The sequence below is a fragment of the Lepus europaeus genome, chromosome 5 (genome assembly GCF_033115175.1).
Source record: "Lepus europaeus isolate LE1 chromosome 5, mLepTim1.pri, whole genome shotgun sequence".
Lineage (NCBI taxonomy): Eukaryota > Metazoa > Chordata > Mammalia > Lagomorpha > Leporidae > Lepus > Lepus europaeus.
Window position 1 is genome coordinate 13,334,643 of NC_084831.1, and position 27,549 is coordinate 13,362,191.

General features: G+C 62.9%; 3 protein-coding genes across 5 annotated transcripts in view; 1 reads left to right on the forward strand and 2 right to left on the reverse strand.

Annotated features, from left to right (window-relative positions):
- Positions 1–1,441: 1,441 nt before the first annotated feature.
- LOC133759482 (aflatoxin B1 aldehyde reductase member 4-like) lies at positions 1,442–8,126 on the reverse strand. The gene is made up of 7 exons (XM_062190535.1): positions 7,785–8,126; positions 5,723–5,910; positions 5,463–5,567; positions 4,747–4,843; positions 4,393–4,492; positions 3,791–3,920; positions 1,442–2,410 (listed from the first exon to the last, which is right to left on the reverse strand). Exons 1-7 carry the CDS (start codon positions 8,098–8,100, stop codon positions 2,249–2,251), a joined length of 1,098 nt encoding a protein of 365 aa, XP_062046519.1. The 5' UTR covers positions 8,101–8,126; the 3' UTR covers positions 1,442–2,248.
- Positions 8,127–8,237: 111 nt separating this feature from the next.
- On the forward strand, positions 8,238–20,478 carry SLC66A1 (solute carrier family 66 member 1). Of its 2 annotated transcripts, XM_062190536.1 has the most exons (8): positions 8,238–8,320; positions 12,159–12,372; positions 16,468–16,597; positions 17,046–17,133; positions 17,652–17,794; positions 17,899–17,991; positions 18,402–18,587; positions 19,840–20,478. In XM_062190536.1, the coding sequence occupies exons 2-8, from the start codon at positions 12,209–12,211 to the stop codon at positions 19,924–19,926; spliced, it is 891 nt and encodes a 296-aa protein (XP_062046520.1). In that variant the 5' UTR covers positions 8,238–8,320; positions 12,159–12,208; the 3' UTR covers positions 19,927–20,478. The 2 variants fall into 2 exon arrangements, with proteins under 2 accessions (XP_062046520.1, XP_062046521.1); XM_062190537.1 differs by lacking the exon at positions 8,238–8,320 and having other exon boundaries at positions 12,292–12,372; positions 16,472–16,597.
- Positions 20,479–22,546: 2,068 nt separating this feature from the next.
- Positions 22,547–27,549, reverse strand: part of CAPZB (capping actin protein of muscle Z-line subunit beta) — a 122,108-nt gene continuing 117,105 nt past the window's right edge. Inside the window, exons 7-10 of one of the 2 annotated variants that reach the window (XM_062190538.1) lie at positions 27,066–27,131; positions 26,458–26,534; positions 25,446–25,558; positions 23,261–23,349 (exon numbers count right to left, since the gene is read on the reverse strand). In XM_062190538.1, coding sequence (XP_062046522.1) covers positions 25,456–25,558; positions 26,458–26,534; positions 27,066–27,131 — 246 coding nt within the window. In that variant the 3' untranslated portion in view covers positions 23,261–23,349; positions 25,446–25,455. Of the gene's footprint in view, positions 23,350–25,445; positions 25,559–26,457; positions 26,535–27,065; positions 27,132–27,549 lie in introns of both variants that reach the window. The other variant, XM_062190539.1, reaches the window with a different exon arrangement.

Here is a 27,549-nt window from a genome sequence, read left to right on the forward strand (position 1 = left end):
AACCAGGGGCCCGGCTCTGCGGTGCGGCGGCGTGAGCGGCCGCTCGTGACGGCAGCGACTCCTATCAAGCGCTGGTTTAAGTCCCGGCTGTTTTCTCTCCAGCTTCCTGGTGGTGCACAAGGAAAGGCAGTGGATGGTCCGAGTGCTTGGGCCCCTGCACCCCCACGGGAGACCCGGATGCACTCCCTGGCTCCGGGCTTCAGCCTCACCTTGTGGCCGTTTGAAGAATAAACCAGCAGGTGGACGATGTCTCCGTCTCTCCCACGTTCTTGCTGATGCTCTTTCAAATAAATAAATAAAAAAACAGGCAAAAGCTGTCCAACCAAGAGTGGCCACAGTTTTGTAGGAGGCTGAAGGCATTTTGCTTGTTGACATTCTGGAAGGCCAAAGAATGGTAACAACTGATCATGAGCACGTTTGAGAGTTGGACAAAGCTTTAATAGAAAAATGCCCAAGAAAGCCACTTGAGCCCTTCTCCACCATAATGATGCTGCTCACTCTTGTCATCAAACAGGCCAATTTTAAAAAATATAATTATTTATTTGAAAGTCAGAGCTACAGAAGAGAGGCAGAGAGAGAGAGAATCTTCCATCCTGGTTCCCTCCCCAAATGGCTGCAAGGGGCCGGGCTGGGCCAAGCTGAAGCTTGAAACCAGGAGCTTCCTCCAGGTCTCCCACGTGGGTGCTGGGGACCAAGCACTCAGGCCATCTTCCATTGCTTTCCCAGGCCATAGCAGAGAGCTGGATCGGAAGTGGAGCAGCCGGGACTCGAACCGGCGCCCATATGGGATGCTGGCACTGCAGGTGGCAGCTTTACCCACTATGCCACAGCGCCGGCCCCAAACAAGGGCAACTCTGAGAATTTCTGCAGGAGGTCACTAGGCAGCCACCTCGCAGTGTTGATGAGGCAGCTGCTGACTCTTGTTTCCTGATCTTAAAATGCTCGTAAGGTGCATCTGTTTTCCTTCAGTTCATCAGGTAAACGAGCCTGCACAGTCCCGGCTACACCCCCGGCCTGCACAGTCCCGGCTACACCCCCGGCCTGCACAGTCCGGGCTACGACCGCGGCCTGCACGGTCCCGGCTACACCCCCGGCCTGCACAGTCTGGGCTACGACCGCGGCCTGCACAGTCTGGGCTACAACCGCAGCCTGCACAGTCCCGGCTACACCCCCGGCCTGCACAGTCTGGGCTATGACCGCGGCCTGCACGATCCCGGATTCAACCCCGGACGCTCCACGCTTTAGGCATGAAGTAGGTGGCTGCAGGCACGGCGCTGCCTACAAGTGTTTGGACCCTGATGCAGCTGAGTTGTGAAACAAAGTTCTTGTTTTTATCTTTTACTCCCAGTTCCCCACAGGCTGCTTTAATTCCTCCATATACATAATTTATGTCTATTTCTATTGGTGGTAATACTTTGTCAGTAAAACATAAAAATCTTACTCTCTGTCCATCTTTGTTTTTTTTTTTTAAAGCCACTCTGTTATAGGATTCAGGGATAACAAAGGTGTCTTTAAAAGAAAAAAAAATTATTTATTTGAGAGGCAGAGTTACAAAGAGAGAGAGAGAGGCAGAGAGAGAAAGGTCTTCCATCTGCTGGTTCACTCCCCAAATGGCTGCCACAGCCAGGGCTGGGCCAATCCAAAACCAGGAACAAGGAGCTACTTCTGGGTCTCACACATGAGTATAGGGGCCCAAGGATGTGGGTCATCTTGCACTGCTTTCCCAGGCCACAGCAGAGAGCTGGATCAGAAGTGGAGCAGCCGGGAATCGAACCAGTGCCCATATGGGAAGCTGGCACTGCAGGCAGTGGCTTTACCTGGGACCCAGCTGCCTGTGCCCCACCCCAAGCGAAGGAGGCCAGGGCCCAGGCCAGGTCTTACGGAGGGCAGGACAGGGGAGACCCTAGGGACCCCTCCTACCGCGTCTGCCCTCTCAGACCCAGCGCCTGGCTCAGCCCCCACTCAGCCCCAGGGCGGGCTGCAGAGGAGACGAGGTTGGGGTTCACCCAGGCAGGGCTGCACTAGGGAAGGGCCCGCCTCACTCAGCAGGCAAAGCTCGTGCAGGATCGGCCTCGGCCGCCCGCACTGCGAAGGCACAGGCCAGGGCGGGGGCCTGGAGAGGGAGCGCATGGACCCTGAGGGTCTGGAGGCCTCAGCTAAGGCAGAGACTGGCGGGGGGTGGGGGGTGGGGAGAAGGGGCGGAAAAGGTGCTCAGAGAAGGGCTGCGGCAGCCTGAGCCGCGAGCGGCCTAGCGGAAGTAGTTGGGGCAGTCGTGGGCAACCAGGTGCCAGGCTCGCTCGAAGGCCTCCACGACGGCCGGCTCCAGGGGCCCTTCCTCCACGGCTGCCAGGTTCTGCTCCAGCTGCGCCAGGCTGGACATGCCCAGGATGACCGCGTCCCCGTGGGCGCCCTGCAAGGGGACACAGACGTCAGCTCCGTGCACACCGGGGCTGCCGTCACCCCCACGGCCCGGCCAGCTGCCCGTCCCGCCGTGGAGTCCGGGTTTGGTCACTCCCTGTAGTGCCAGAAAGGACTCAAGGAGCCGGGGCGGCTGTGTCTTTGTGACTCCGCGGCCGGCGCACCGCGCTGATCCGATGGCAGGAGCCAGGTGCTATCCTGGTCTCCCATGGGGTGCAGGGCCCAAGCACTTGGGCCATCCTCCACTGTACTCCTGGCCACAGCAGAGAGCTGGCCTGGAAGAGGGGCAACCAGGACAGGATCGGTGCCCCGACCGGGACTAGAACCCGGTGTGCCGGCGCAGCAAGGCGGAGGATTAGCCTAGTGAGCCGCGGCGCCGGCCGCAGCTTGGTTCTTTAACCTCTCCTGGACTCGCTCTTCTCCTTTTTCAGAGTGTTATGGGCGTGAAAAGTCAGGCAAAGCCCTCGGCTCCCATTTACTGAGCCCCATTGCACATGAGGGCGCTGCAGCGAGGTCATGGAAACAGGAATTGAAAGAAAAGTCTACCTGGTACAGAACAATTCTGAGTTGCATGCATACAAGTTTTAAGGAACACATGTTCCATGGACTTTTTGGAGAGTCTTATTATGCATGGCTTTAAGAAATTTTTGCACCATATAAACTTATCTTCTCAGTCCATTTTCTATGAAATTTTTAAATTATTATTTGAGAAACAGAGAGGCTTCCCACAGGCTAGCTCATTCTCCAGACACTACAGTAGGAAGGGCTGGGCTGGGGCCGGATCCAGGAGGTAGGAACTCAACCCAGGGCTGCTTCGTGGGTGGCAGGGAGCCAATGGCCAGAGCTACCCTAGCTGCTTCCAAGGTGTGCGTGGGTGGGAAGCCAGCGTGAGGACCCCATGCTGGGACATAAACACCCTCCCTGCCCCAGCCCTTGGCTGAATGAGCTTCTTAACCTGCTAAGCTAGACACCTGCTCCTCCATGTATATATGGAAGTCCCCTATGTGTGGCAGGTACTTTGTGACAGTCCAAGACAGATGCTGGAGACGGGTTTGACCAGGACGACCAGGGACTCTGAGACACAGAAATCTCAGCTCCCAGCAAGGACCCTACTGGATTACATAGTTAAACGCATGGCAAATTCCTCATCAACAAAACTGGGACAGCCATTCTTCCTAAAAACTAGGGAATGACTGCATCCGTGTCTGTAAGAGCCTTATTGCAGCACCTGCCACTTCAATGGGAAAAATAACAAGGGAAAGGGTACCCACGAGAGCTAGAAGAAAGTGCAGTTTCAGAAGACACCATCCCCTAACAGAGCGGATGCTGGGGCTAAGGGAGCAGACGCTGGGGCCCAGGGCAGCGCGCTCACCTGCAGCTGGGAGTGGTGGTACATCCACCGCAGGGCGGCCGAGGTCATGCTGGGGGCGCTGCTGCCATACGCAGCCTGCAGGGCCTTCTCCACCAGGGCGATGCCCTTGAAGTGCTCCTCCTTCCAGTAGCTGGGCGGGTGGGGACAGGGCACAGGGGTCAGACCCACGGGGGTGGCACTGGGGGCCACGGCCAGAGAGCCAGGCGGCCAGCAGTCCCTGCCCCAACCCCGGGTGCACAGAGGGGCGTGTCCCCTCCAGCATCAGCCTCCCCAGAGGCCCCGATGACATCTCTGCTCCTGAGAATCACGCACCTGCCCCCATCTGACCCAGGACCACCATGGAGCAGAGACGGGGCCGGCCCAGGCTCCTGAGCCTCCAGCCCTGGTTCTGTCTTTCCTGCCCGGCAGGTAACTTCTCAGGGCAGAGCTATGAAGTGGAAGACCACGTGGGCCCAGGACCCCCGCTCCTCCAGAGGCCCAAGAGCAGAAGAAACCCACCTGCCATTATTGGAGTAATCAAGATGCAGGTGCAGCTGGTAAGGGAGCCCTGGGACAGCTAGGCACCCCCACCTCCACTGTGCACAGAGTCAGCCCCAGCTCACCGATTCCTGTAGGTCTCTGCCCAGTTATTCCCAAAGAAGCGGCCCTCCGGCTTTTTTGCATCCTGGTCCTCATACTTGTACCTGCCGGTCAGCAGGCCCCCTGCAGGAAGGCTGCTGTCAGACCCCTGGCCCAGAGCCCTCCCACAGGCGGCCAGACCCCTCAGGGCTCTGGACCCAGGTGGGGATTCCCAAGGTTGGAGGGAGGCCAAGGAGGCAGCGAGCTGTATCCCCCCTCTTCCCATGGCCCCCCTTGCTTCCCAGGCCCTGGCTGGGCGTCCCCCGGGCAGGAGCAGCAGAGACAGAGCAGGGCCTGGGCTCCCACCCCAGCAGGGCTGTCCCCAGGGAGATGCGTACCAGCCAAAGGGTTGTAGGCGTAGAACCTCATCCCAAAGTGCCTGAGGCACGGGAACAGCTCCTTCTCCACCTGGCGGGTGGTGGCGTTGTACATGCCCTGGGGGAGAGGCGCAGGCTGCAGGGGGGCACCCGGGCAAGGGATGCGACCTCTGCCTCTTTTGAGACTCTCAGCCCAGGGCTCAGCAGTATCTGCAGCCTCTCTGGTGGTAGCAGCAGGCAGGGATACAGTGTTGGGCCCATGAGGGGAATCCAGGCCAGACCACCATTCCAGAAACCTCTGTGGGCACCCACCAGGTGTTGGACACTGGATTTGCAACCAGGAGAAGGATGGCAAGTTCTCTGTCTCTATGAGATGTTACAGTTTAAAAAACTGACAAGATGATGGGATATTGCAATCAAATAGGTTCTGTGATCAGCGCAGGTGCTCAAAAGTTCTCACTGGGGGGAAACAAGATGAGGTTTGGAAGTGGAGGCTCCTGGGGGCCATGGGGAGACTGCTCGAGGAAGGGCCACGTCATGTGAGCCCTCAGCACTGTGCCCAGGGTGGGTGGAGACATGGCCCAGACCGAAGGGCAAAGCCACATGGGGGAGGAGGAGTCAGGTGCCATCTGGGCAGGCAGGGAACCAGGCGAGGAGCTGGGCTGGCATCCTTAGGCTTGCACAGGAGATGGGCGCATGGGAACGATGAGAACCCAGGCTCCATGCGCGGCCCTCACCTGGTACACGGTGGGCTGGATCCAGCCGCGGCTCCTGCACAGGGTGTAGATCTCGGCCACCTCCCAGGCGGCGTAGTTGGAGAGACCCAGCTCCACGAACTTGCCCTGTGGGGAAGAGGCCGCGGTCAGAACCAGTGCTGCCCAGGAAACCAGGAAGGGGTACGCGGGCCGGGCCGTGCCTCCTGGTTGCTCCCTCTCCTGGTGGTTTCAGGACAAGAAGAGGGGCAGAGTCCGTGCCTGGAGCTGGGGGCCGCCCCCACCTCCTGATGCAGCTGGTGGCAGGCGCGCAGCGTCTCCTCCACCGGGGTGCCGTGGTCAGGCGCGTGCAGGTAGAAGAGGTCCACGCGGGGGCACTGCAGCCGCTGCAGCGACGTCTCCAGCTGGGACCGGACGCTGTCGGGCTTCAGCGATTTCCCATCCCAGGGGTTGGCTTTGGTGGCGATTTTCACTTGGAGGAAGAACAGAAAACAGACTTAGAGGAGCCGCTCCCGCACCGCGTCACCTTGGGTGAACTACACGGAGCCTGAGCTGCTCAATTCCCTGTCTGTAAGACGCTCTTCTCACAGAGGGGTCACAGGATTCAATAACGTCTGAAGTAAGCTTCCAGCGTTTGCTTCTGTGACAGTCACTGTCAAGGTCACCAGACTGCTGGCTAGGCCAGGCCTTGTAACAGACCGAGGGTGCCGAGAGGCCATGGATGGAGGTCTGAGGGTTCCCAGGGCCCCCGATCCGGAGGGTCAGGTGCTGAAGCAGCCCAGCGGCCCAGGCCCAGCCTGTGACTCCAGGGCCGCTTTCTCTGGGGGAGGCTCCCCGGTTGAGTTCCCAGCCTACAGGGAAGGGTGGGACACGTGCAGAGTCAGAGACAGACACAGCTGGGAGGCTCCGGACCTCCCATTCTGCGTCCCATGAATTCTAGGGCAGAGCGAGGTGGAACGTGACAGAGGAGGGGGCGCAGACTTGACCCCCACGGGTTCCCCATCTGGACGTCTTGCACAGGGCTGTCACGGGTGCACGGTCAGCTACACTCAGTCCGGCTGCGGCGTAGGGCAAAGACTCAAGAGGGCAGCCCTGGAATCATTGAGGGCAGAAACCCAGCCTTCGGAAAGTGGCCCCCAGCAGCCCTGGGTCTGAGGGTGGGGTAAGGAGAGCCCCGCCTCCCCGCCAGGCTCACTGATGCGTGCCCACACAGCACATTCACTGTGTTCTGCCACCCGAGCAGCTTGGAAGTGAGTTAATTTAACACAGTTCCTGCCCCCGAGAAGAATGCCAGCAGCCTGGATTCATGGGTGGATTCTGCACTTATTAAGCAAAGCCAACCCTGCAGGCCAGAGGGGTGCAAGTTCCACGGCTCCCCTCCCCCACACCCCCGTGCACTCATCCTGCGTGTGAACTTTGCCGCGGGTCTGATCTGAGGACTTTGGCCCAGCCTGGCCCTGGCCTCAAAGAAGAAAGCAGGGAAAGACCAGAAAAGAAAAACTCAATCTGCAGTCTCGGGGAGAGGCCAGGTGAAGCGGACAGAGCGTGGACCGAGGAGGCAGGGCCCACCCGTGCCTGTAGCCGAGCACCTGGGCAGAGCTCCTCACAGGACTGGACGGGAGGGAGGGCAGGGTGTGCCCTAAGGCGCTGCCAATGGCACCAGGCTCTGGCCACCGCGTTCCCCTGCCCGGCTGTGCGGGTCACTGGCTGTCCTCACACCTCACTCTGCTCGTCCGAGCTGAGTTCTGCGCGGCCACTGAACTTCCGCCTCTAGCCCCCCCCCCCCCCCCCCCCCGTCCCAGGTGCTCCTGCAGGGAGCTACCGTCAGCACCAGCTGGGCCTCCCCTAGTGCCCTGCGCCGCCCCAGGCCCCCCAAAGTGCTCCCGGGGGGCCTCTGAGCTCCCTGGAGTGGTCAGCCACTCTCTGGTCTACAGCCCCAGCACAGAAAGGCCTCTCCCCGCTCTCCCACACCTCCCCACCCCCACCCTAATACTCCTATTCCCCCAGGGCAATCCTGCAGTTGCCAAAGGTTCTGCCAGCTGAGGGGACAGTCTAGGGCGGGAAAAGGCTGCTTGGGGAGCCAGGGGATGGAGAGCCCGGGTGGGGGCTGGCTATGGGCGCCCGGCAGGGTTGGAGGCTCCGAGCGCGCCCCCGGAGGTGGGAGATGCGGAGGAACACTCGGGGCCAGCCCAGGTGTCCGGGGCGGGACGTGCCTGCCGAGCCCGGGGTTCCTAGAGATGCGGGGTGGGTGGGTGGGTGGGGGCAGGTCGCGTGCACGCTGGGTCCGCGTCCCGCTGGGCGGGATCAGCTCTGCCCGGCGCAGGGGTCATCGGGGACCACCGTTACCTCTGCAGCCGCCGCCGCCCAGCCCGAGCCCCAGGCCGCCCAGGATGCTCTCAGACTGGCCGTCGCCGTACATGAAGGCCGTGTCCAGCTCGCTGTTGCCACGCTCCACGAAGGCGCGCACGGCCGCGGCGCTGGCGGGGGCGTCCATGCGGCGCCCCATCTCCATGGTGCCCAGCACCGTGGCGGGCCGAGCCCGGGCTCCCGAAGCTGCCTGCAGCGGCCGGGACATGGCTACAGCGCAGGGCTCCAGCGCCCCGGAGCCTCGAGCGCAGGTGACGGCGGCGCGGGCCACGGCGCGAGACCCTGCACGCAGCATGGGGACTGCGCTTGCGCAGGGGGCGTCTCGGGTCCCGCCCACACCGCGGGGGCGGAGCGCCACGGCAGTAAGGGAGCGAGGGCAAGAGCGCGGCGCGGACGCCGGATCTCCAGGGACCGTCTGCCAAGTGCGCGGCCCCGGCGGGGCGGCGGCGCCAGGTCAGCTGACCCAGAGCGCGAGCTGAACCCGGAGGCCGGGTCCCGCGGCCGGCGCTAGCGAGGTGAGACGCGGCGGGCGCGGGCGGCAAGGCTTGGGGCGGGGGTTCGGGACTCCCGGGGCTTCCCTGCCACACCTTCCGCCCCAGCCCCTGCAAGGTCCCGGGCTCCCGTCCGCTGCCGGGGGCGCCAAGCGCTGGGGCGAGGCCCCGGGCCGGGGTCGGGTGGCCCTCGGGGGCCCATGTCCCCGTCGCTCCCCAACCTGAGGGCGACCAGCGCAGCTTCTCGGGCGTCAGGGCCGGGGTTTGGGGTGCGGGTCCGGGTCCGCCTTGGCCTTGTTTTTCCCGGGCCCTGCCGGCGAGGGACCCCGGCGCCGCTGTCCCCGTGGCTGCCCTGTCATTAAGCCTCCCGACTGGCGGCCCGCGCGTCCTGAGTCACCGGCTGGGCGTCGTGGCCGCTGACCCGGGGACCTGGACAGGGCGCACCCCGAAGCGGCGACGCTGACCGCCCCGGCCCCCGCGTGCTGTGGCCCCCTAGTGTGTGGGGCCGCGGTCCGGGTCTCGGGCATTCAGCGCCCTGGAAGCCTTTGTGCGCTGGGGTGGCCGGGGTCCTGCCGGGTCTGCGGCAGGAGCAGAGTGACCGCCACGGGCCGGGGGGGGGGGGGGGTGCTGAGCAGCACCCACGTAATCCCCTGGCCTGGGCTGTGTCCTTTAACACTGCAGACAGCTTAAGAGATGGGTGCTTAACCCCCCCTCCCCCCCATTAGAACTCTGAGGTCGGGTCCTTGGTGCCGGAGTCTAGCCCAGGAGGCTCCACGTGACTGTCCCCTACACCCTGGGCCCTTCCAGCTCACAACTTTTCCTCTTCCTCCCCATCTTCCCCTTTGCTGTCCTCCCTGCTTTCTCTTCCCTCCTCCCTTCCCCCTCTCTCTCCTTTCCTGGACCTGGGCTGGGTGGCTGAGTGGGGAGGACCCTGGCCTCTCTGCCGGTGTGTGGTGTGTGGTCCAGCTGGCTTTTGCAAAGCCTGTTTGGTAGGGGTGCAGTTTAGGACCTGGGCGGAGCCTCACGCTCAGGCCCTGGGGGTGGGAGGGGGAGATGGATGTGCCTAGGGAGAGAGGCAGCTTGTGCAAAGGCCTGGGGCGGGAGGCTGTGGGTAAGGCTGAGCTGGCAGCTGTTGGGCCTTGCCTCAAGGACTTTGGACTTGACCCTGTAGACAGAGGTGGATACTTGGTCTGATTTGGTGGGGGGCACTTTCTTCACGTAGCTGGGGTCTGGGAGAGGAGGTTGGGTGAGGTAGGAGATGCTACCTCTTAGCACCAGAGCTGCCTAACCCTGGTCTCCCAGAGCCGTGGTGCACGGCCCCTGAGTTATTTTTCAGTTTAATTTATTTTGAAAGGCAGAGAGTTACAGACAGAAAGAGGGAGAGACACAGAGAGAGGTCTTCCATCTGCTGCTTCACTCCCTAGATGGCCACAATGACTGGGGTTGGGCCAGGCTGAAGCCAGGAGCTTCTTCCAGGTCTCCCATGTGGTGCAGGGGCCCAAGGACTTGGACCATCCTCTGCTGCTTTCCCGGGCACATTAACGCAGGGAGCTGGATCGGAAGGGAAGCAGCATCCCCAGTGCTGCAGGTGGCGGCTTAACCTGCTACAGCACAGCTCTGGCCCCGACCCTGAATTTTGAGCAGGTGCCTCCAAGGGAGACTCCGCGGCACCCCTGGTGTTGCCTTTGCCGTCCCTGCAGGAGGTCCTGAAGTCCTGTTGCGACCCGAGTCATCTGTGTGCTCAGTGCTGCTTGCACAGGAGCTGGGAACCCCGCCGGGCTTCCAGCGACAGGCACTTTGCGTGGTGGCCATCGAAGGAAGGCGCCTGCCTCTGAGTGTCCTGAGTGCTCTGTCCGAGGTCAGGGGACAGTGTCATGGGCCCTGTAAACCAAAGTGCTTTCCTCATGACCCCCACCCCCGTCCCCACCAATAACACACTAGGATGTGTCCACCCTATTTCCTCCCTAAGCCTGGTGAAGACCGAGTGAGACCCAGGCCCGAGGGTGGTTGAGATCCTGGACTCTCGTTCTGGAAACAGTCACTGCCCCTGTAGTCAGGCACCTGCCGAGGGCCACTTGTGCATGTAGGGCGTGACCGTTGCCTGATGGACAGGCTCAGGCAGGGTAATTCACTTGCCCTCGGTTTCATCTGTACAATGGGACGGCATTCCCTGTTTGGCCGGGGAGCGGTGAGGATGCTGTGGGATGACGTGTGATGAACTGTGCTGGCATTGGAGGAGGGAGGCCAGGGGTGGGGGGGGCCTGGGAACCAAAGAACTTGACCTGAAACACCTCTGGCCCGGTTCTTCCCCAGGCTGTGTGTTAACTTGGGGTGGCCTTGTACGGGCGTCCGCGATGGCCATCATGTGAAGGCTTCCTGTGTCAGCTCGGCTGCTGGTCATCAGCCTGGGGCCCCCGTGCCAGGTGCCAGGTGGACAGTGACCTGGGGCGCCCTTGCCCCCAGCTCTGTCCGCGGCTGAGAGTCGATGGCTTCCTGAGTGGAGGAGCTGGCTTGCATCGTTGGCCCTGCCGCGGCTTCCTGCTCTCTATGAGCTTGGCGGCTCCCCAGGGACCGCATGTCCCAGCTGGGGGCGAAGGAGGCTGGAGAGAGCCCCCGCCTGGGGAGGAAGTCCCTCTCGGCTGAGTGTAAAAAGGGGAAGCCGGGCAGCCAGCCCGCAGGAGGTTCACTCACGGGAGGCTCTGGGACTTGGCCCTGGCGTTGAGTCCTTGGCTTCCTGGCTGCTGGCCCTGGTAGATCACTCAGGGTCCTCCCAAGGCCAGGGGTGTGGCACAGAGCTGGCAGGGGCCCAGCAGTCTGTGCTGGGCTTGTCACCGTGGAGGTGGCTCCAGCCAGGTGCCACTTTCTGTCCCTTTTCTAGGGTCATCACACAGGCAGTGAGTGCTCTACCCTTGTTCCGGGGACCCTGGTTCGGGCAACTAGTGGTACCATCCCTGCAGCTTTGTTAGTAGTGAGGAGCTGGGGGCCACTGGGGGGTCCCTTGCTGGCAGCATCCCGTACACCACGTGATCTCCTGGGAGGACATGGGCTGGAGCACCTTGAACTTGAATCCCAGCCAGCGGTACCACCCTGCCTTATCTCACCGATGTGGAGGTGGCCCTACTTTATTATTGTTTTTAAGATTCATTTTTTTCTATTTGAAATGCAGAGTGAAACAGAGAGAGGAACTTCCATCCCCTGGTTCATTCCCCAAATGGCCACAATGGCTGGGCCGGACCAGGCCAAAGCCAGGAGCCTGGAACTCCATCCTGGTCCCTTACATGGGTGGCAGGGGCCCGAGGACTTGGGCCATCTGCCAGGGCCTTCCTGGGTGTGTATATGAGCAGGGAGCTGGATTGGAAGCAGAGCAGCTGGGACTCACACCCCAGCACTCTGACACGCGGTGCTGGCGTTGCAAGTGGTGGCTTAACCTGCTGTGTGTGAGATCCTGCACTTAGGCCTGGCCTCCCAGAGCGGCGTAGCATCATTTACAGAACCGGAAGCAATCTGGTGTGCCGGGGTTCTAACGAAAGGCAGCATTGGGGACTCCATGCTGCGCTCTCTCTGAACTTACTAACCTGCACCGCAACAGCGTGAGGGAGGCAGTGTTCTTGCCCCCATTGTACAGGCGAGAGAGCCGAGGCACGGGGAGGCTGAGCGCCTGCTGAGGCCATGGCGTCACAGGCAGTGAGGCTGGGATTTGGAGGCACTGCCCTGACGGCAGATCCCCGCTCCTGTGCGCTGTGTGGTTGCCGTGCCGTGGTTCCACCTGCGAGCCTGCAGGTTGCCCGTGTGCCCGTGGGCGAGCACCAAGGCCCGGGCCGGGCTGTCTGAGGCTGAAGCCACCCTCTCATCCTTCCTGCAGAGCCCTCCTCTCTGCTCGCCCCCCGGGCTGGGGGCTCCCGGTCCGCAGCCATGGTCTGGAGGAAGCTGAGCTCTGGCAACTTCTCCAGCTGCCCCAACGGCTCCCGCCAGTGGATCTGGGATGTGTTCGGCGAGTGCGCCTACGACGGCTGGGACGAGGCCAGCGTGGGCCTGGGCCTGATCTCCATCCTCTGCTTCTCAGCCTCCACCTTCCCGTGAGTAGCACCGGGCAGCAGCGCCAGGCAGGGCTGCGTGGTGGTGGTGGGGGGCTCCAAGCACTGCTGGGAGGGGCCGCCTGGCTGGCCTTGGGCCTCTGCAGAGCCAGGGTCCACTCCACCCTCCCTGACGTGTGGCAGGGGGCAGTGCCCGCGATCCATGGCCTCTGTCCTCCAGGCGTGGGCAGCGTGGCAACGGAGACAGTGGTGGCGGTGGGCGCGGCCTCGTGTGGCCACTGCTGCCGTTAGGATACAAGGACACACTGTGGAACGGCGTGGTGGTCTGGGGCGGCCACACTCAGCCCCGCTCCCACCTGGGCAAGTCACTTCACTGCTCTGTGCCTCAGTTTCCCCACCTGTAAAATGGGAATATTGTTCCCCAATGTTGCTCTGAGAATGACACAGGGGAGCGTATGCCAAGGCTCAACTCAGAGGCTTTGCACTTGTGTGCATAGTCTGAGGCTGTTGGTGGCGCTGGCTTCTTTCTTCCTTCCCTCCTTTCTTTTCTTCCCTCCCTCCTTCCTTCCTTCCTTCCTTCCTTCCTTCCTTCCTTCCTTCCTCTCTTTCTTTCTTTCTTTCATTTGTTATTTATTTGAGAGGAGAGTTATCGTCAGAGAGAGGGAAAGACAGAGAGAGGGGTCTTCTATCCACTGATTCACTCCCTAAATGGCCATAATGGCTGGAGCTGGGCTGATCCGAAGTCAGGAGCCAGGAGTCTCTTCCAAGACTTCCACATGCATGCATGGGCCCAAGCACTTGGGCCATCTTCTACTGCTTTCCCAGGCCACAGCAGAGAGCTGGTTCAGAAGTGGAGCAGCCGGGACTCGAACTGGTGCCCATAGGGGATGCCGGCACTGGGGGCGGAGGCCCCAGCACTGCTGTTCCTGCTGCTTCCTCGTGTGAAGCATGGGGGAGGGGCTGCTGCCCCCGCGTGGAAGCTGGAGGGGCTTGGTCAGGAAGGAGCTGGGGCAGGCATCTGGCCGAGTGGTTAAGCGAGGGCTCCGTCCTGCGTCCGGATGCCTGGGTTCGGTGCCTGCCTCTGGCTCCCGATTCCAGCTCCCTGCTAATGCAGACGTAGGAGGCAGCAGAGATGGCTCAAGTGACGGGGTCCCTGCCAGCACGTTGGGAGGCCCAGATGGAGTCCTCAGCTCCTGGCTTCAGCCCCCCTCGCTGTGGCAGGATCTGGGGAGTGAACCAGGGGATGGAAGATCTGTCTGTCTCTGTCTCTCTGCCTTTCAAATAAGATGAAAAAAAAAAAATAAAAATGTAAACAAATAAACAGGCCGTGAAGGGTGTGTAACCCAGGAGCTGTCCTGCATGGCTCGGGTGAAGAGAAGGCTTTTGTCGGAAGTAGACCGGTTTCACAGCGTCACCGGGGGCAGCCACGCGCTGCAGTGAGCCCAGTTCAGTGCCCAAGTCTGTGGTTCTGGTGTCTACAGGCTGTGTAACTAGCGCCACAATTTATTTTTTGAAGATTATTGATTTGAAAGAGTTATAGAAGAGAGAGAGAGTGAGCGAGCTCTTGCATCCGCTGGTTCACTCCCCAAATGGCTGCAATGGCCAGGGCTGGGCCAGATTGAAGCCAGGAGCCAGGGGCTTCTTCCAGGTCTCGCCCATGGGTGCTGCCTTCCCAGGTGCATTAGCAGGGAGCTGGATTGGAAGTGGAGCAGCTGGGACTCCAAGTGGTGCTCTGATATGGGATGCTGGTGCTGCAGGTGTAGCCTAGGCTGCTGGGCCACACTGCTGCGCCCCCGCTATCTTTGAAAAAAAGCTACTTATTTTATTTGAAGGCAGAGAGAGAGAGAGAGAGAGAGAGAGAGAGAGAGAGAGATTGATATTGATTTCTCATCTACTGGTTTACTTCCCAAATACCTGAAAACGTGGGGCTGGGCCAGGCCGAAGCCAGGAACCCTCAGCTGCAACCTGGTCTCCCAGCTGGTGGCAGGGGCCCCAGCACTCGAGCTGTCACCCTCCGCTCCCCAGGTTGTGCGTTAGCAGGAGGCTGGACTCGAGAGCGAAGCTGGGAATGGAACCCAGGCCCTCTGATGTGGGATGCGCCTGTCCCAAGTGGGGTCTTAGCCACGCACCAGGTGCCCACCCCTCTTTTCGCTTTCTTCGTCATATCCTTTGAAGTGGAGAAGTTTCACATTTTGGTGATGTCCAGTTTATCCACCTTTTCTTTTATACTTAGATTTTTTTGTGTCATAGCTAAGAAACCGTAGCCTAATTCAAGTACCAGAAATTTCCCCTTTTAGGAGTTTTGTGGCTGGGCCTCTGACATTTAGATGTTTAATCTGTAGCACGTAGGGGCCTGATCACACTCTTCTGCCTGTGGACATCTTGTCCCAGCACCACGTGTAGAGGAGAGATTGTGCCTTCCCCACTGAATTGTCCCAGTGTCCCATGTGGGCGTGACAGGGAGGGGTAGAGAGGGAGGCTGGAGGAGGGAGGCTGTCCTGGGGGCTGTGGTGGGTGGAGGCAGATGGACAGGGCTGGGGGACTGCTGGAGCCATGGAGAGACTCCCTGTCGTGGGCAGGATAACTTTCAGATCTCTCTGAGGAGCTGGCTGAGGCATCCCCTTCCGGCCAGGGTCTGGCTGATGGACCACAGGAGCACCGGCAGCCTGGGAGAGAGCCGGAGTGGCGGCTGGAAGGGTGGCCGCTGTCCCCCTGCTCTCCGGGACCTGGCCTCTCCTGGGTGGGACAGAGTGAAGTGGGCGTGGCTGAGAAGCACTGCCCTGCCCGGGTGTTGAATGAGGAAGGAGGAAGGAGATGCGGCAGAGCCCACGCGGATGGACGCGGTCCCGGGGAGGAACTGGTGCTTCCTGAAACTGAAGATGAAGAGGAGGGGTCGGCCAAGCGGGAGGGGCTGGCAGGGCGAGGGCTTTCCTGCTGAGCCCCGGAGGTGCCCATGGGTTTGGAAGATCGGGGTTTTAGGACGATCCCTGAGAGGGAGAGGGGAACGAGGCTGGGTTAACAGAGGGAGAGGGGGCGTGGGGGCCTGGCGTGGGAACCAGGGCCAGTGTCCAGCTCCCTCTGTTGCTGGCGTGGGTGACGGGTGAGGTAAAGCAATATTTAGTTTCTATCTACGTTTTAACAATTATTATTTATTTGAGGGGGAGAGAGAGTGAGTGTGCGTTCCTGTCTGCCGGTTTGTGCTCCCAACGCCCACAACAGCCAGGCCGTGGCCTGCTGTGCTGCCCCCACCCCCTCCACGCAAGAAAGAAGCCAGGGTCTCTGTGCAGGACGCCAAGCACAGACCTGACTCCAAACCTTGCGATGCTGTGTAAGCCCAGAGCCCTTAGCGGGTTCGAGTCCTGGCTGCTGCACTTCCCATCCAGCTCCCTGCTGGTGCACCTAGGAAGGCTGCAGCTGGTGGCTCCCAGACTTGGGTCTCTGCCATCCACACGGGAGACCTGGCTGGAGCTCCTGGCTCTTGGCTTCAGTCTGGCCCAGCCCCGGCTGCTGTGGCCATTTCTGGAGTGAAGCAGAGGATGGAAGATTCTCTGAGATTTTCTCTCTTTTTTATTTATTTATTTATTTGACAGATAGAGTTAGACAGTGAGACAGAAATGTCTTCCTTCCGTTGGTTCACCCCCCAAATAGCTGCTACGGCCGGAGCTACGCCAATCCAAAGCCAGGAGTCAGGTGCTTCCTCCTTGTCTCCCATGTGGGTGCAGGGCCCAAGCACTTGGGCCATCCTCCACTGCCCTCCCGGGCCACAGCAGAGAGCAGGACTGGAAGAGGAGCAACCGGGACCAGAACCCGGTGCCCATATAGGATGCTGGTGCTGCAGGTGGAGGATTAACCAAGTGAGCCACGGCGCCAGCTCCCCTGAGATTTTCTCTCTCTGCCTTTCAAATAACTAATTTTTTAAAAAGAAAAAAAAAAAAGCCCAAAGTTTAAAAAAGAAGGCATTCTCCGAGAAGAGTGCTCCCGAGGACAAAGCAGCGCCCCTGAGAGCCACTGCAGGAAGGGTGGGCTCTAGCCTTCCCCTCCACCGTCCACCCACCGGCCCCGCTGGCTGCGCTGCGGCCCATGTCCTGCAGCTGCACCGCCCCGGGCCTCTGAGCACACGCAGCTCCTCTTCCACAGCCAGTTCATCAAGGCCTGCAAGACCGGCAACATGGACCAGGCCCTGTCCCTGTGGTTCCTCCTGGGCTGGATCGGCGGAGACTCCTGCAACCTCATCGGCTCCTTCCTCGCTGACCAGCTGCCCCTGCAGGTGCGCTGGCCCCGGCGGGCCGGGCGGGGCGGGCTGCCCAGGCCGGCAGGAGGAAGGCCTGGCCTGTCGTTCCCTCTGCCTCTGCCCACCGAGCTGTGCGACAGTGGGCAGTTACCACGAGCACATCAAGCCGCAAGCCCGCTGGGGTCTGGCCCCTGGGCTGCCGTGACCTTGAGTGCGCATTCCAGGTGTCCGGCTCTGAGAAAGACTTCCCGTGGGAGGCCTGGCTGGCATCGCTCCCCTGGCACTGTGTGCCCACGGGGGCTAGCGGGAAGCCTTCACGGCTCCCAGGCCGGCCCCGAGCCCCCGCGTGGCCATGGCCCTTTGCTCGCCTGGGTCTCATTCTGCTCAGTGGGAACGGGGGTCCCCTCCTTCAGGGCAGGGTCCCCGGCTGGGGCGTGGGCCGGAGCCTGGGCCACAGCCAGCGCCGGCCCCGCTGCCCTTGCAGACCTACACGGCCGTGTATTACGTCTCGGCGGACCTGGTGATGCTGACGCTGTACTTCTACTACAAGTTCAAGAAACGCCCCCCTCGGTGTGAGTATGGCAGCCGCTCTGTGCCAGCACTCGGCTGGCAGCCAGAGGGCCTGGAGCCGGGACGACGCGGGCTCCCTGCTGCTGGAGCCGACCTCGGCAAGGCCTTGTCTGCGAGGCTGAGCCTTCGTTGGCCAAGGTGGAGGCTGCAGGGCACTGGGCGCACCTGGCGGGGGTGGGGTTCTCCCAGTGCTCGGCCTGCAGGCCTAGCGGGGGCTCCTCTGCGTGCAGCCATGCGTGTGGGCTGGGGAAGTGAGGCCCAGGGTCCCCCATCCTCTCCCAGCCCGGCTGCCTCTGCCCTTCATGGTTCCCCAGGGGCACTAGGCCCGGTCAGCTGGGGGCTTTCTGCTGTTGGTGACCCCGCTGCCTCCCCAGATCGCCTCCTACCCTAAGAGAGGTGTTCTGTTTGACACCCTGCAGCCCAGAGAGGCTCGGTCACCAGTGTGAGGTCACACAGCACTGAGGGCCAGGGCCAGGGCTCCACTGCCACTCACCTCCCCCGCCCCCCGCCCCATGTCCAGTGTCTGTGCCCATCAACTCCGTGCTGCTGTTCGTCATGGGGACGGTGTGTGTTGTGCCACTGCTGAGCAGTGCTGGGCCCGTGGCCGCCCGGCCGGAGGTCTTCCAGGGACGGACACTGCTGTCTGTGGAGCCAGGCAATAAGGTGAGGCTGGGGGCGGGGGGCTAGAATGGGGTGGGGTCCAGAATGCCTGGGGGCCAGGTGGGCTGCAGGCTCACACACACACACACCCCCCCCCCCCCCGCCAGCCCTTCACCCGGCAGGAGGTCATCGGCTTCGTGATCGGCTCTGTCTCCAGCGTGCTCTATCTGCTCTCCCGGCTGCCCCAGATCCGCACCAACGTGAGCCAGGGGTGGGGCCGGGCAGCTCGGGCCCTCCGGGTGGAGAGTGGGCGGGAGTCTCAGGTCCGGGACCGCTCTCCGCCTGGGCTTGGGCAAGGTGATCTCACTCTCCGAGCCTCCGTCGTGCCCCCAGCACACAGGCCCGCGGGTGCCTGTGAGACCTGCGTGTGTCCCAGGGAGGGCAGAGGTCAGGGAGAGGAGATGGTGGGGACCGGGGTGGGGAGGCAGCTGGGCCCCGAGAGGCTGCAAGGTTGGAGAGTGGGCACCACCGTGCGGCCTCGGGCAGGTGGGCTCCGGGAGAGGATGAGGAGGAGGGCCGGGCGGGGCTGGTCCCAGGCCAGGCTGGACCCAGGCACACCGGGCACACCGTGACGGGCCAGCACGACCCCTCCCCCCGCCGCTCCCCCCAGTTCCTGCGGAAGTCCACCGAGGGGATCTCCTACTCCCTGTTCGCCTTGGTGATGCTGGGGAACACGCTGTATGGGACGAGCGTGCTGCTCAAGAACCCCGAGGTGGGCCAGAGCGAGGGCAGCTACCTGCTGCACCACCTGCCCTGGCTCGTGGGCAGCCTCGGGGTGCTGCTGCTGGACACCGTGGTATCCTTGGCGGGCGCAGGCCGGGGCGGGCGGGGGCTCTGCCTGCGGCCAGCTGCGGGCTTCATTACCCCTCCCTCCCTCCCCCCTTCCCTCATTTACACAAGAGCGCACGCTTCTCGTATGCCGGCCATGCAGCCAGGCCGTGGACCCACTGAGCCGGAACCGACCGGCCCTCGTCCAGGGAAGCCTGTGGCTCCGTGGGGAGGCAGAGCAGGCACACGGGATACCAGATTACGTCGCTGCCGTGGCCCCGTTGCTGCAGAGGGCCAGGCGGTCTGTTTGCACGGTCAGCAGAGGTCTCTACGAGTCTTGTTTAAACTGAGCCTGAAGAAGTTAGGCAGAGGCGCGGGAGAACAGCCTACGCAAAGGCCCTGGGAACGGAGGAACCAGCCCGCGAAGCTGCGGGAATGAGAGCTGGAACACGATGACAACGCGAGTTACAGTCGCCTCATAGCTGACACCGGGCAGCCATCGACCTCTGGTTGACCGGGGCTGTCTCACACAGGTGTGGGGGCAGATGTCTGAGACAAGGTACCCGGAGGCACGCACCCGAGACGGCCCTCAGCCAGTGCTCAGCGAGGGTTTGCTAAACGAGTCTAAGATTTATTGGAGAGGCAGAGATACGAGAGAGACAGAGAGAGAGAGAGAGAGTCTTCCATCTTCTGGTTCACTCCCCAAATGCCACAACAGCCAGAGCTGGGTCCACCCGAAGCCAGGAGCTTCCTCTGGTCTCTCATGTGGATGCAGGGGCCCAAGGACTTGGTCCGTCTTCCGCTGCTTTCCCAGGCCATAGCAAAGAGCTGGATCGGAAGCGGAGCAGCTGGGACTCGAACCGGCGCCCATATGGGATGCTGGCGCCGCAGGGAGAGGCTTAGCCCACTGCGCCAGGAGTCTCTTGAGAGAAATTCACCGAGCTGCCCTTGTCTCAGCGTTTGCTGGGTGTCCGCTGGGTGTGCGCACAGGAAGTCACAGCTCTAAGCGCTAGCCGCCAGGGAAGCCATGGAGCTTGTAGAGTGGACAGACGGGGGCCAGGGAGGCTGCCTGGGGGAGGCAGCCTGGCCCGGGGTCTGGCTAGGGCTTGAGGAGCCCGGCAGACATCCGGTGTGGAGGGCACAGTGAGAGCAAAGGCCGGCGGTCCCCGGTGACCCTTCCCACCCACCGAGGGGGCGAGGGAGGGAGGGTGGAGGGAGGCCACTCTGGGGGAGCCCCAGGCCCCCCGCCTGCCAGGTTTGGCCTTAACGTGGGCCCTCAGATCTCCGTCCAGTTCCTGCTGTACAGGAACCACGCTGCCGCCACCTCCACTGCCGTCGCAGAGCGCGAGCCCCTGCTCCCGAGCTGAGCAGCCCCCGGCTGGGCCCAGGATGACGGAGCCTTCCACGTGCCGCAGCCAGGCAGGGAGGGGTGTGGGCGCTGCTGCTGTCCCGGGGCCCAGCTGCCTCTCCACCGAGCCCCGGCCTCCCAGTCCCTGGGAGCCTTGGCGGCGGGGCTGCCCCTCACACCCACCTACCTCATGGTGCCTGTGCGCCCCCTGGGGGCCCCTGGCTGGCCTGTCAGTCCCTGGGTGCGCGGGCCCTGCTGCCTGGGAGCCGCTAGGGGGCGTCCTGTCTGTAGACCGTGTGGGCCGCTAGGGGGCGTCCTGTCTGTAGACCGTGTGGGCCGCTAGGGGGCGTCCTGTCTGTAGACTGGGCCGCTAGGGGGCGTCCTGTCTGTAGACCGTGTGGGTCGCTAGGGGGCATCCTGTCTGTAGACTGGGCCGCTAGGGGGCGTCCTGTCTGTAGACTGTGTGGGCTGCTAGGGGGCGTCCTGTCGAGGTGTCTGTAGACTGCTTCTCTGGGCCAGCTTGGTGGCAGGCCCCACCCTGGGCGCTGGGGACGCTTCCGCACGAGGGGGCCGGGGCGGGGGGGTGGGGAGCTGCTGCTCGGTGCTCAGCGAGAGCAGGGCAGTCAAGGTCCAGCCCTTGGTCCTGCACCTGGGTGCCCGTGACCTCATCTGAGAAATGGGGTGACGGCACCGCTGTGTCAGACGACCCGAAAATGGCCCCGGGGTCCCGTCAGGCCTGCAGAGTCTAGTGGTCTGGCCCTGCCAAGAGATCCGCAGACAGGGCTTGGAATCCAATAAATCAATAGCAGCTACCTTCTACGTTAAGTCCGTACAGCCCGCGGAGGGTGTTCTAAATGTCCAAATGGTCCTTGGCAGAAAAAAAAAAAAGATCCCACCCCTCAGCGGTGCAGTTCATGGGGCTGAGCTCCAAAGCTGGAGAGACAACCAGGGAGACCTTCCTGGAGGGGGTGGCAGCCAGCAGGATGGGTGGGACATACAGGGGAGGGAGCAGCGGGGGCAGGGCTCGGCCCTGAGCTGTTCTTCTTGGGCCCCCACAGACTGCCTGCTGCAGACGGGGGCCAAGGCCTTCCTGGGAACTCCCTCGGGGGCAGGAGGGCCCTGCGGGGCTCAAAGCTGAGAGCAGGGAGGGGTGGTGGAGCAGGTGGAGCAGCTCCCAGCCCCCTGCCTACCTGGCTTTGGCCGGGGCTGGCCAAGGTTCATCTTCCAGCCTTTGTAGGGTTTGTGGGTTATGGGCAGGGGGACGCCCAGGTTCCCCACACGCTAACCAGCCCTGAGGAAGCTGGCGGCAGCTGCGAGAGATTCGCAGGAGGAAGAGAGCTCGGCCGCCGTGACCGGCCAGAGTGCATCTTCATGGGCCCGGCTGGGGTCACCGCACCGAGGCGGCGGGCTGGCACTACTCCACAGTGCCCACCCCACCGCACAGGGCAGAGGCCGGCCAGGGATCGGGAGACAGGGTTCTGGGAGCTGGGCCCAGCGGAAGCCAGGGAGGACCCGAGGCAGGCGGGCAGTGAAAGGGCCCTGGGGAGACGGAGTCCCGGATCGTGCCATCTGGGCTGTCACCCCCAGAAGGCCAGAGCACTGCTGGCCCCACGGTGCCTGCTGGGCTCCCGCAGAGGCCCCCCCCTCCGCCCCAGGCTGCCTCCCATTCTGCTACATGGCACCCAGGGGCACCTGCGAGGTGGGGGACGAGCTGCCCACCCCAGGAGTACATCACCTGCAGACCGCAGACCACAGGCCACTCCACCCTACCCCACCACTCTGCCATGTACTCAGCCTCTCCCTCCCTGTCTTGGGATGCTCTCGGGCCCTGCCAGCCAGGGCCTGGGAAGGTGCAGGGCAGCGACTGGCCAGGCCACGGCTCCCCACTTATCACTGCCTCCCATCCAACAAACTCAGGATCAGAGCCCCAGTCACTAGCATCCAAACTAGCAGTGGTGGGTCCTGGGGAAGATTCCAGAAGACAGAGCAAGATCCAGCCTGGCACAGCTTCAAGTACTATTTTTGGCCACCTGACAAAGGTGAGCAGCAGGCACTCAGCACTGTGCGGTGCACGGTGGGGTTTGGTAAAGCGGTGACCAGAGCGAGGCACAGCATCACGCCGTCTCAGTCACCCATTTGTTCCGCTTGTGTGGCAAGAGCTGCTAGAAGCCCCCAGGGTGAAGAGGACGCGAGTGCAGGCTCTCGGGTTCCAGCTCCCATGGTGCTGTGCTGCACTGGGGTGGGGGGGTGGGGGGGTCTCGTGGGCAGCAGACGAGGACCTTCTGGCCTGGGGTTGTGTGGAGGGAGAAAGGCCCATTCTGTAGCTCTGCGGGTTCCCCAAGCCCCCAGCCTGCCTCCTCCCACTCTCCCACCTGAAAGGGGCGTGCCTGCACCTGGCTGGGGGGGCATGGGGGTGCCAAGGACCGGCCTGCACAGGTGCTCCACAGCCACCCCGCGTTTCCCCACCCGGCTGGTCTGGAGGTCGGGTACGAGGAGGCCAGGGCTCCTGCACTCACTCCCCGACCTTCCCCGCACCTGCTCGGCGGCCGTGGGGATCTCCACCGTGGAGTCAGCCCTCCCGGCTGAGGCCACGCGGGCCTGCGAGGGAGGCGGGCGAGAAAGAACACGGCAGAGCCAGTGCTAACTGCGTCCCAGTTTCTTTTTATTTAATTTTTTTGTTCTTTTTTTCCTTTTTTTAAGTATGGAGGCTCAAGTATAAGATGTAGATATTTTTTGTTAAGCTTTACAAAAAAACAAAATAAAACAAAAAACTCCTTTTGCATTCCGTAAAAATTGACAGAAAAGCACCTGGCCAGAAGAGCAGCTCCCGCCCCCACCCCGCGGCCTCCGAGGGACAGGGGCAAGCCTGCACAGGACGGCTCAGCCACCTCTCCTTCCGCCCAGGGCTGGCCCCTGTCCCCCGCCCCCGCCCCCAGCAACTCCCAAACGCACTGGAGTCGCACCTCCAGGTTTCCTTCTGTCTCTCACACACCACAGTTATTTCATAAAATTTTTTTGTTTTACATTTTTTACACCAATGTAACAAAAAGGGGGAGGGGAGGGCTGACGGGCAGCGTCTGTATGCCTATGGGGGGCAGGGCGGGCGGGCCGGGCCCTCGCGGGCTCTATGCAGACACCAGAGTTCTGACAGCGGATCGGTGGGAAGCAGGCCTCGGAGCCGGAGCAGGGCGGTTACTGGGCTTTATTGGGGGAGATGGCGCTGTGCGGCCTCGGATGCGCGTTGTTAGGGGCCTGTCAGGGAGGGAAGGGCTGGGGACAGGGAGCAGAAAACGAGTTTTCTAGGAAAGGAACCTAAAGAGTGCGCGGCGTGTCCGGCTAGCGCGGAGCAGGGGCTTAGCTCTGCTGCTTTCTCTTCAGAGCCTCCACCAGGTCGTTCTTAAGCGCTTCTTGTTTAGATTTGTCTGCAAAAGTCTGCACAGACCTGCAAGGGAGACAAGGTGTCAGCAGCGGGCCGAGCGGCAGGAGCACGGGGCTGTGGGGCTCGCGCCTCCCCGACGTGGCCGGCAAGGTGCTGGGGTTGGGTGTGGGCTCGGGCACCCCTCTCCCGGGTCAGCACAGGCCCAGCCTGGGGACCGGGAGCTGGGACTTGCTGCAGGGGGCGCGGCTCAGGGTGAGCTCGTGTCTGCCAGGCTGACCAGGACCGCAGCTAGCGGAACCCAACGGTGGCCTCCAGGCTTCCAGGCACAATGCAGCGAGGACCCTGGGGACTAGGAGGGGCCCGGGAGGAGGCTCGGGCCCGGCCCTGCAGAGAACAGGGGGCAGGGGCTGCCGCCTGGCGAGTGTTTGAGAAACCAGCGGCTGCACGGTGGCGCATGCTGGGTTCACAGCTTGGCCGGAAAAAACCTTGCCAGGATTCAAGTGCGGCAGAGGAAAGGGTGGCCCTGGGCCCCCTGCTGGCGAACCCCGGGCTTGCTGGGCGGGGTGGGGTTACAGGGACTGGGAACGCTGCAGTTCGTGCGTCACCCACCTGAGTGCTCTCCCCCCACACGCATCCCCGATGGGCAACTGGAGCTTGGAGAAACGCCCCCGGCACGGCCCTGACCTGTCACACGCACTCGACAGACGGCCAGCCAGGCGCGAATAAAGTGGTTGGCTAACTTTCTCAGTCCAGAGGCCGCAGGCAGAGGAGAGGCCGCTGGGCGCCACGCTGGGCTGGTTCGCTCAGTGAGAACCTCAGGTCAGATGTCAGACCCACACAAACCATGGAAAGGAAGGGTCAGGTGCCCCCCGCCACGTGCGCGTGCTGGGAAGAGCAGAACGAAGCAGGGCCCAGGAGATTGGATCCTGGGGACGCCAGAGCGGGCACAGAAAAGACTCGAGCCGTCAGCACAGGCCGAGGAGCGCCCGTGGGAAATGCCGGCTGGGGCAGATTTTGCCCCGGGTTCTGCAGCGGCCAAAGGCAGGGTGGTGACCACAGCCCCACTGGCACTGGCTCCCAGGCACCGTCATGGGCAGTGTTCTGCAGGCCTCACAGCTCACGTCGGAGGGCGTGACCAGAGAGCAGCGGCTCCCTTGCCTGGCACAGCTGGCTTCCCTGGGGAGACAGGACGCGGCGCTGGGTCCTGCCAGCCCTGCCCCGCAAGGACCAAGCCCAGAGTCAGAACCAGGTTAGAGCTGTGGACGTGAACTTGGAGCAGCTGGAGGCCGAAGGAGCAGGGCTGTCACTGAGAGGACACTGGGAGGGTCACGGCCGCACTCCACATAGGAAGACCACGGCCCCTGCTGGCTGCCCGAGCATAAGGCGAGGCTGGCGGCTGAGACGCCCCGGCCATGAAATCCAAATCCCGCAGCCTCGAAAGGGTGGCAGCCCCGGCTGCTTAGTAAGCACCACCATCCCCAGACATCCTAGCACCTCTTCTGGGCTGGGCCTCGGGCGTCGGACCCTGTGCCTGGGGGCTCGGCAGACCTGCTGGCTGGGTCACCAAACGTCTCATTCTTAACAGCTCCCACCCTCCGCAGGAGCGCCAAGTGCTCTCATCTGTCCGTGTCTGTCACAGGCTCCAGTTCCGCCATCGACACGGCCCTGGCACCAGGCCGCTCCAGCAGCAGCCGGTCTGGAGCAGCACCATCTAATCGGGGGGATGACAGCCCCACCCCACGCTTGTCCTGAGCCTCGGAGAGTGGCATCCCCCAAGTCGGTTGCCCTCAGTCCCCGTGCCAGGGGCAGGGGGTGTGTATGGCTGCGGGGGAGATCCCGAGGCCACCCCGAGGCATGTGGGGAGCAGAGGGCAGCTGTGCGTGCACACAGCAGCCTGACAGAGCCCACGTTAGTTCCCTGGCCTGGGCTCCTTCTGGAGCCAAAGCCGAAACCACCCGTCTCCCCGGGACCTCGCTCAGTGCACAGCACACACCACACACGTGAACGTGTCTGTTACGCGGGCCGAGGCAACATGTTATACGGCCGCCCAGCAGCCAAGAGCGCACGGGGGTTAGTGGAGGTTTAACTGGGCGCGCAGGGCTCGGCGGTTGGTGAGAGCTGTTTAGTGGGCAGGTTTTCAGGCCTGGCAGGCAGGGTACCTGGATCGGCTCAATTATCAGGCTGGATGTAGATCTGGCGCTGGGTCAGCACTTGGGAAAGCTCCCTCTGCAACTGCTTAAACTTTTGGTTGTCAGGGATAGCGTCAATAGATCTACAGAGAGCGTTCAGAGGTGAGAAGCAGGCAGAACGTGGGGGCTGGGTGCACCCGGAGGCTGCCAGCCCGAGTCAGTGACTGCGTGGCGTCCCCGCTGCTGGTGAGCGCAGGCACCAGCTGCCGCCGGAGGAGAGGGCTGGCGGAGTGGGAGAGGGTCTGGGCGAGGCGGAGGCCCGACGCTGGGGGCTCTGGGCTCTGGCCCCAGGCGGGGCAGAAAGTGAGAAGGGCCGAGGGGAACCAGCAGGGCAGCTGGCTGGAGCCTGTGTCCCAGACCCACCAGGGGCGGCTCCGCAGGGGCTCAGCTGGCCTGGGACCACTGGATAGGGACAAGGGGAGCTGGCCAGCAATGGCCCAGCAGAGCCCTTGGCCACACACGGTGACCACGTCACAGACCTCAGCATCTCACCGCCCCTGCTGCTCCCTGCCTCCTGGGCCCGGTGGGGAACAGGGCTGGGAGGAGGCCCCAGCCTCTGGACTGCAGGGCCACTGACAGCCACCTCTCACGCCCCCACGCAGGCTCTGCTTCCTGCTCAGTCCTCCACGGACCCCAAGGACCCGAGCAGGGTGGGAGGGCAGGTGAGGACCCCGGCTCCGGCTCTGTCAGCCCGCAGAGCTCAGTGGTCTCTCGCCCTCCAGTGTCACAGGGCCTAAGGGGGCTGCGCAGCTGGGGACGGAGGTGGAGGCAGCCCGAGGGGCGGGCGCAGGAGCTCCGTCCCACGTGGAGTCAGCTGTGAGGGCGTTCAGAGCGCGAAGGCCGCCCAGGGGCTTCTCTTCCAACCCCTGCGGGGCACCTCGGCCCCCAGCCCCCTCTTACAATGAAGAGGCCGAAGCCCGAGACGGCGGAGCTGTGGGCGGGCAGCCTCGTGGTTCTGCAGTGTGTGTTCTGGGCACGTTACCTTAGCCCGTTGACGATGTCCTTCGTTTTCCCAAAGTAGATCTCATTCAGCGTACTTCGGATTTTATTTTCCATGTCCTGCGAAGGGAGTCAGTCACCATGGAGGCAACCAAGGAGCCAGGGCCTGCCCTGGCCCGGCCCAGCCTCTCTCCCTACTGGGGCCACAGCCAGTGCCAAGCCCCTGGCTGCCAAGGCCGCCCCTGCTCTCCGTGCTCTGAGTGTGTCCCCGTCCTCAGGCCTGGCGGCCAGGTCCCAGCGTTACTCGGAGCTGGTCAGACCACACCACCACCCCTCAGCCCTCCCGCTGATACGGCGTGCAGTCTCGTGAGACCCTGTCCTCCCAGGACAACAGAGGGAGGAAGGCTGCGGCACTGGCGCGGGAGCCCCTCCAGCCCTCGAGTGCTCCAGGGGTCCACCCCCTCGATCGGCGCTGCGTGGAGCCAAGGGCTGAGCAGTCACCCCGGGAGCACGTCTTGCAGGCGTTGGGGAGATGCCAGGAGGCCAAGGCAAACACAAGCTATGTGCCACCGGCAAAGCGGCTCCCAGCCTCCCTGGAGACGGCCCACGCTGCGGTGAACGCAGGAGCCCGGAGCCCGCGGGGCCACTCACCTCTACCAGGCGCCCGATGTTGGCTATGTGTGGGGAGCAGTCACTCACAGTCTCATCTTTCTCCATCTGCAGAAGACAAAATGAAACATTCCTCCGGTCAGAGCCAGAGCTCCCGGGCACGGCAGCGCAGCCCCCACCTCCAGCAGAGCCCGCATGAGACTAGCAGGGGAGCCGAGGCACAGAGGGACACAGAATTCAGATTGTAAACAACTCCGTCCGCAAAGGCCCCAAGCCCTGGGTTCTGGTGCTGCTCCCCAGGGGGGGCGGCTGTCGTCCCCTGCGCCGGCGGCTGTGGGTGCTGGAGGCCTTGCTAGGGGCTCACAGCCCTGGTCCACCAGAGTCCGAGCTCAAAGTGACTTGGCCACGCTCACGCAGGCGGCAGTGGCAGACCGCGGTCAAACCCTCTGTGGCTTTGGAGGCTGCAGGGAGGGCAAGCCGGGTGTCCGGCGGCCTCTTCCCAAGCCAGGCAGACTCGGTCACGACT

Coding starts and splice junctions, on each gene's coding strand:
- LOC133759482 (XM_062190535.1), bottom strand. CDS start 8,100: ATGCTGCGTGCAGGGTCTCGCGCCGTGGCCCGCGCCGCCGTCACCTGC. Junction 4,844..5,462: donor TCCAGCCCACCGTGTACCAG/GTGAGGGCCGCG, acceptor CCTCTCCCCCAG/GGCATGTACAACGCCACCAC. Junction 4,493..4,746: donor CGCCTACAACCCTTTGGCTG/GTACGCATCTCC, acceptor GCCTTCCTGCAG/GGGGCCTGCTGACCGGCAGG.
- SLC66A1 (XM_062190536.1), top strand. CDS start 12,209: ATGGTCTGGAGGAAGCTGAGCTCTGGCAACTTCTCCAGCTGCCCCAAC. Junction 17,134..17,651: donor CAAGAAACGCCCCCCTCGGT/GTGAGTATGGCA, acceptor CCCCATGTCCAG/TGTCTGTGCCCATCAACTCC. Junction 17,795..17,898: donor CTGTGGAGCCAGGCAATAAG/GTGAGGCTGGGG, acceptor CCCCCCCGCCAG/CCCTTCACCCGGCAGGAGGT.